This window comes from Helobdella robusta, assembly GCF_000326865.2.
Source record: "Helobdella robusta unplaced genomic scaffold HELROscaffold_6, whole genome shotgun sequence".
NCBI lineage: Eukaryota > Metazoa > Annelida > Clitellata > Rhynchobdellida > Glossiphoniidae > Helobdella > Helobdella robusta.
This window is the reverse complement of record NW_008705330.1, coordinates 2,670,199-2,678,339: the sequence shown is the minus strand read 5'-3', so window position 1 is coordinate 2,678,339 and position 8,141 is coordinate 2,670,199. Positions and strand designations below refer to the sequence as shown.

Sequence of the window (8,141 nt, the reverse complement as noted above, 5' to 3'; positions counted from 1 at the left end):
GAGAAAAATCGAAAAAACGAACTACAAACATATTAACGCCAAACATTCGGTAGAATTTATAGAATATTGTAATATATATATGTATATATATATATATATATTGACATTTTTTATATATATATATATTATCTGTACATACTTTCAAGTCAATGTACTTGGTAATTAATTTTTTAGTTAGAAGTAAGGACGTGGTCAATAGACGGAGGAAGCATGTGTGGAGGAAAGAAGAACCGCGCTTAAATAATTACCTCACTGTATCGCCTAATTTCGTTGCAACCCTCTCGTCATGTTTCTATCGCCCTAATCATTCTTCTGCACTCAAACATGAAAGACACCATTTTAAATTTGCGGTTGTTTGTTCTTCGTACGAGGAGACGCAAGAGTGACATGTATGTGTGTGTAATGTCATCCGCATATATGCACATAATGAAAGCATGCAACGGTTGTGCGTGTTTGTGCGTGCGTGTGTGCATTCTCGTCCGTCTGTCTGTGTCCTGGCCTGCTTACAAAAGTGTTTGATTGCGTGCATGTGTGGGCAAGACCTGAAAACCTTTCTGAAAGAATTGGTTCAAAAATTTACTTTTGAAAGTAAAAATAATTTTCCAGTTGGGTATGTGTATTGAGGGAGGATTTTTTTCTTTTCAACGTTTTTTTTCTTTCATTTTCAAAGTTTTTCACTAAAACAAATTTTCAAGTTCAGTTTACAGCTCGGTGTTTTATGGCGCTTGTTTTATGTTGTACGCTTTGTGTTGTGTGTTTTTGTTATGTATTTAAAGTTTGGTTTGTTTGGGAACTGTTAGCAGGTCATTGAGTGAGTAGTATAATCTGAATATATGTGTTGTGTGTTTGAGCATATTATTTTAATTCATCTGGCAAAATATTGTTTGTCTTCAAATTAAAAATACTCGAAATATATTGTTCATATTGAAAATTATGCTAGAAGCATCTCAAAAAGTAAAACGATTTCATATTAGTTGTTGTTCAACATGTAAATTTCATTAGAGAGCAACACAGTGGAGGCTATTTTGGTTTATTATTTCCGTTCGTGCGCCTATTGCTTCAAGAAAGTCGAGTTTTTCCTAAATATAAATCCGATGAAACATTTGATAGTTGGTTTTTTATGGAATTTGGTTTTAAAATAAAAACCAAATTTTAAGATTTTCGCCACAATTTAAATTATAAAAAATAATTTTCACCCTACTTTATTTAAAAAATACCTCTGAAGGAAACATTTTACTTTAAAATCTATATATTCAAATAATGGACGTGATAAACTCGAAACGGCTGAACCGATTTCGATTCTTTATTTATTTTATTCGTTTCTGTCTCAGATAACATTTATGACATTCAAAAATTAAAAACGATTTTTAAAAAATTGTCAACATTTTTATGCTTTTGTAAAGTCGCCGCATCATATGCCAAATTAAAAACCGTGATAATCTTGGAAATAAATAAAACAGCAAAGATTTTTACTAAAACAATTGTATATTTCAACTTCTTGACGTCATACGGAAACGGAACAAGAATCTGGAAATTAGCTATCGATGTGCCGCTGCTTGGAATGAAGAATGAATTAAAGTCTGTCGGTAGCAATAGCAAAAAATGTTTTTGTTGATACGTTGTCAATTATCAAAAGTAATTCGAGCGGGACTCTGAAATTTTAGTACCAGTATAACATGAATCAAAATCTGCTCAGTCGTTTTCGAGTTTATCGCGATTTTTTGAATGAAAAAAGAAAAATCGTCTGTTGGTATCTGAAAAAAAATCCCCGGTATTTTTTAGAGTTAATGACTATCAACCTACATACAAAGTTACATACACGTACAAACAAATAAACATTCAAACATCATTCCAAATACACACCATATGCAAATTAATTAACAAGTTATGACAGCAAGAAATAACAGTTAACTACTTTTCTTAAAAGTAGTTACTAACTATGTTTTTAGTCAATTAGTTAACTACATTAGTTCACTAATTTTTTGGAGTAGTTAACCCATCACTGTCTAATACGCATTCAAACTGGAGCAACTTGAAGATGCGATTATTTTGATGTTAAGATGCCCATCAAGGCATGCGTGGTACAGCTGCAAATGAAATGCTGTGTTCATTATTTCGTTTTGTCCTTCAAGTTAATAACACAAATTTTACTATTTCTATAGCGACACAAATCTATTATTAGTTTCTAAAAAAACAAACATTCAGCTAAAACATAGTTTCGTCAAACATTTTTTATGATTAACCATATTGTAAACATTAAATGACAACAAATCCATATAAACTTAACTTGAATATTTTGCCGGAAGGAGCATGCACTTAAAGTTACGTCACGAAGATCCGCATGGTCAAGTTTCAATATATTTGTTAACTTTTATGAATGACAATGAAAACTAATGCATTAATTAAAACATCGTTTTGACAGTAAGTTGAACAAGTTAAATTTAGCAAGTTTTAAAAAATTCATAAAACTTTTTCGAATGCTTTTTCATGTTGTCAGTTTTAATATGTGCGTTAATAATTTGACATTTTGTTATCTTTGGGTTCGTCAAGGTTCTCGATGGAAGAAAACAACCTGGTTGTATAATGTATATATTACTCAGCTAAACTGTATACCTTTAAGACAGTGGCAAAAGACCTCAGCGAATAAGTAGCGAAATGCTAGAAATGGAATTATTGAAAATTATTGAAAATTATTTTTATTGGAATTATTGAAAAGACAATGATACATAAAAAAACATCTTAGCATAATAAAACGGTAAAAATCTTGAATGATGACACACTTAAGTTATTTTGCCGAAATCTGGTTTCTTTTTATTTAAAACGTTTCAGTATAGGCTACTAAATTTGAAACTAATTGGAATACGAGGAGAGACTCAAGGGATGCAGAGACAAAACTGGCAAGAAAAAAGAATTGTCATTTTAAAAATTTATTACAGTTTTAGTTAACAGTTTAAGGAGAATACAAACTAATTAAAAAACTGATGTTTAATTCGTTTTGTACCTATTATGAATATTTTGATATCAATGTTAAACACTTTGGATGCCATGGTTAAATGTTTTTGGATGCTGTTGTTAAACACTTTGGATGAAAAATGTAAAATATTAACATGTCTTTCTTGAAGTATTTCCAACGTTCCAGTATTTCCTAAAGCATTTCTAAGTCTGGAATCGGCGCTAATGTCAAAAACTTGCCGTGTAGAAATTTGAAACAAAAAACAAAACGAAGTATTTTTGACTCAATCAGCATCTACTGTTTATTTGTCCTCTGACGAGTGAAAAATATTTACCCAAAAGTGTTTCTAGAAGAGTTGCATTTTTACAACCTCCCATGTAAATAAATAACCAAAAATACTAACGATACACTAGATGCCGGATAAATGAACCAAATTTTTAAAAACGGAATCAAATTTTTGTAAACTTGATGTTATTAAATATGACTCAAATTTTAAAACAATAAAGCTCCAAATATGACGGAACTTACTTTAAAAAATGATATGATGGTATATATATGAATTTCAATATTATTCTGTATTCCAATTGTGCATGCCTGGAAAAGAAAGGTAAAGCATTATGTACAATTCTATTTTGAAAAGATGATCTCATTGAATTAAAGTAATAAATTTGAATAAAATATCATCATCGTTAATAAGCTGTTGAGCTCATTAAAATTGGAATATAATTTAAAGTTAATTTTGTATAGTTACAGTTGTACTGAGAAAGAATTATATTTTAGCAACTTAATTTTATTATAATAGATTCTTTAAACGTTTTGTTTGTTCGACTCATTTATCTGCTAAACAATAACCACTATTACATTAAATTTTTGTTTTAAAATAACATTTAATATTTTTTTAAAACTCAACTTTGGCTAATTCGCTTAATCGGACCATTTTAATAACGTCCTCATGTAGATTAAATTGCATTCTAACGTGTTTAAAAATGGACAAAAAGGAGTTGCAACAAAAAAGAGATGGCTGTCAACTACCCGTCATTCACAAGTTAACATGGAAACATATATATATATATATATATATATATATATATATATATATATATATATATCCATGCAAGTTAATTAATGCGTGAAAATTGTTGCAAATTCATATACCCGCCCCACTGTTTATTAATAGTTATCAAAATACTGCAAATATCAGAATAATTGCTGAAATGGTAATGAGATGTGAGCGAATGTTGAAGTAGTAGCAAAACAGTTTATGGGAAGCCTCGTTGAGACCTTGATGGGACTGAGGTGACCTGCTTCAAACTTCGAGGGACGATTATCGATATAAAACTCAATTCCAACAATGGCGTGCAACTTGTATTATCAACTATTATTTTAGGCTTGGAGATTATTTACAGAAAAAGAAACGCAAAGACCAAACAATTTTTTACCTGTCATTAATTTTCAGCCATCTTTGCAACGTCGTCATGATAAATGAATGGCTATGCACCAAGAGATCATTCATAATAAATCGTATAGCGCTGTGAAAATGGCAGAAAGTTTATTTTTTAATGAGTTGAATAATAATAATATTTTATCTATTTGGGAATAACTTCATTTGAATCAGGCTTAATAACACATAAATAGATTAACAATGCAACATCAATACCTAACTGAATTGTGCTAATTAACACAACAACAAAATTTTTAACGTTAGAGTCATGGAAACAATAAAAACATAATCAAGAATAGCGTAATTAACATAATGCATTATTACATAATAATAATTAAATTACATATACAACAATTACATAATTAAATCTTTATTCAGACAAAACAAAACATCGTCTGGATTATAGCGTTACTATGAATGATCCTTCAAAGGAAATTCTCTTCTTTAGTAAAATTTAATTTTCACTAAATTTAATTAGCCTATAACTTAACAACCGTAAGTCTATAACGTCACATTTTCATTTGAATTTAACCAAAAAAGTTGAAGCATCACATGTGCTGGTAAGGTTATTTATTTCCACAAATAAAATTTCATTTAACAAGTTCATGACGAATTCAAAAAATATCGTAAAGTTATCTTTAAAATATTGTTTGATTAAATATTAAATCGTCGGTGAATAACAAACAATTGGTGTTTAAATGAACTTCCTCTGACAAATATAATAAATAATGAACCTAGATCATCATAAGTACAATCATAATAATCATACAGACTATTAATAAATATGATAATAAATTCAGTTACAATTACATCACATAAAAATAAATCACATAAATATATCTCCAAATGTACAACAGATTTATTCACACATGAATGGTGATGATGATGATGATGATGATGATCATTTTAAAATTGTATTTTTATAGTTTTTATAAATAGTTCATAACATATTTCGTTATTTACGAAGGAAGTGGAGTGATGAATTAAGTATGGTAATTTGGAATAATTTTATTTTGTCCTCCAGGTTTCAAATTATATTTCATTCGTTTGAGTGCCAAACTTTTTATTATATAACTTTTACACAAAATGTTTTTCGAAATATGTTTTGAACTATTAATAAAAACTAAAAAAAATATATATATATATATATCGCTCACAATAAACAGGCAAATTTACACAACTTATAAAAACATGTTTACAAAGCTGTGCAGAATTGCTGAAAATAATTACGTACATAGAAAAATCAAAATAACATTTTAAAAAATTGGAATCCTAAATAAAAGTTTTTTTGCCTGCTAAAAAAATAATTCTGACAAAATTTTAAAAAACAACGATCAAAAAATCCATGACAAGAGCAAAATATGTGAAATGTTTAATAAACATTTCTTCATGACTCAACAAGTAGGAGATGATCTTTTCAGTAGCAGATTTAGGGCGGAGAGCCATGAACACACCGTTTTAAATGGAAAAATTGGCACAAAACTGTCTGATAAGCTAAAAAAAAGTCGCCAAGCATTGCCAGTTTTTGTCCCTGGCCACGTCTAAGCATGTCGTTTGAGAAATAGATTTCAACATGCATGTGAGGATCAAGCAAGCCTCTCCTCGGTTCAGGAGTGCCGCAAGCTTCCATTCGTCGACCGTGAACTTGACGCCTAAAATAAAATTTCTAGAAACTTGGGGCATAATTTTCAAATTTGGAAGTAATTTTTCTAATCAAGTAAAGAATTAATTTATTTGACGAGTTAAATTTTCAATGTTCATCACGTTGCATATAAGAAGGGTTCTTGGGTATATTGCAATTTCAACATCTGTTTTCATCCAATAAATCGTTATTTAATTTTGTGTTTGGTTGGTTGGCTGGCTGGCTAACTGGCTGGCTGGCTGGCTGGCTGGCTGGCTGGCTGGCTGGCTGGTTGGTTGGTTGGTCAGTCAGTCAGTCAGTCAGTCAGTCGGTCGGTTGGATAGCTGGAATCTTTTTAATGTAACTGCATCGCACTTGTGCTTATAATTGTTTGTTTGACTGATTGGATGAATGTACGTTTTTGATATTGTGTGTGTGTGTGTGTTTGAATGTATGTGTGTGTGTTTGTATGTATGTGTGCGTGATTGTGCATGCGTGACTGTATACTTATAAGCGTGCAATTCTATGTGTACGTGATTGTTCATGCGTTTGGCTGTCTTTCAGACATGAGCCTGGAGCTTCGACCTTCATGCAGTCTCCATACAATCTCGCGTTATTAAATCGATAAGATCTCAACTGCGTGTACTTGTGTGCGTGCACGCATGCATGTACTTATGCATGTGTGTGTGTTTTTATGTATAACTGGATGAGTGCCGTGTTTGTGTGTGTGTGTAGCACTTATGAATGTGTGTGTGTGTGAGTAGTTATTACTTGTGCAAGTATACTGCTTGTATTTGTTACTACTACTTAATTCTTAGTGTGTGTGTGTGTGTGTGCGTGTGTGTGTGTGTGCGTGTATGTGTGTGTGTGTGCGTATGTGTGTGTGTGTGCGTTGCGTGCGTGTACACCTATGCAGGCCCGTTTGCTTTTGTAATTTGTATATGATGCATTGTTGTATGTTCATATTACATTCGTGTTTGTTTATGATTTGTTGTTACATGTTTGTGTTCTACTTTTTAAGTTTTTAAGTTAAGTACATGCATCTTTGTATTTGTTGCATGCTTGTATGTTTGCATGTTTGTATGTTTGTATTTGTTATATGTTTGTATATTTTTATTTATTTTATATTTTTATATTTGTATTTGTTGCATGTCTGCAAGTTTGAGTTCGTTGCATTGATTGCGTTTGTATATTGGTTGCATGCTCGTATTTGTTGCATTTTTGCTTGTTTGTATTTGTTGTATGTTTGTAATTGTATTTGTTTTGTATGTTTGTATTTGTGGTATGTATGATATGTATATTGGTATGAGTCGGATGTTTATATGTTTGTATGTGTTTGTGCGGGTGTGTTGTGATCACGGGCATTTTGTTGCATGTTGCCCGCATGTCACTTGCATGAAATCATTGCTTCAGGAGCTGAAAATAAAATGTCCACTGTTAGCTGTTTGCTGATTGCGATGATGATGGTGATGATTATGATGATGGTGATTGTGATGATTATGAATGTTATGAATGATGACGACACGACGATGATGTTGGTGGTGGGTGATGACTAAGGGAGGAAATGATGTAGTATGATAACGAGGGGGTGATGATGACGCGAAGGATTATGACGTCAGCCGTGTGATGTTGTCCAGTGGAGGATCGAAACAACTTTGGCGAGGGGGCAAAAATTTGAAAATGTTTAAGTTTTCACAGGAAGACATAATTTTCACAGGGGGGGCCAAGGGGCAAACCTTTATTATGCTTATCACGTTCAATTTTTGGTCGATTTTCCACATCAAACGGCCTTTTGCTGACATTAATTAAAACACCCCTTACAACGCCCACCAGATTGGCCACTGTTGTTTTCGATAATTTTAAATTACATTTCAACGTTGTACATATTGATTTCAAGGTATTTGTTGTTAACAAGATATTTTTTTTTATTTATTATTCTTTAAAAGTCAGGATCTGACAGACGCAAAAACTGTAACAACATGCAAGACAGTAGAACAAAATAAATACAAAAAGTGAGAAAATAAATACCAAAAGGGAGGAAGAAAAATGACAAAACATGAAAAATAAAATATGTTAGAATAAAATAAAATAAATAATAATAACAAGAAAAATCGTGATGTTTATTG

The 8,141-nt window shown here is 31.2% G+C and overlaps 1 protein-coding gene across 1 annotated transcript in view; it reads right to left on the bottom strand.

Moving 5' to 3' along the window:
* Positions 1 to 5,888: 5,888 nt before the first annotated feature.
* HELRODRAFT_164219 (hypothetical protein) overlaps positions 5,889 to 8,141 on the bottom strand; it is a gene marked incomplete at both ends in the record, with an annotated part of 3,340 nt that continues 1,087 nt past the window's right edge. Inside the window, 2 exons of the mRNA XM_009029215.1 lie at positions 5,889 to 6,103; positions 7,752 to 7,856. Of these exons, the coding sequence (XP_009027463.1) occupies positions 5,889 to 6,103; positions 7,752 to 7,856 (320 nt within the window). The remainder of the gene's footprint in view (positions 6,104 to 7,751; positions 7,857 to 8,141) is intronic.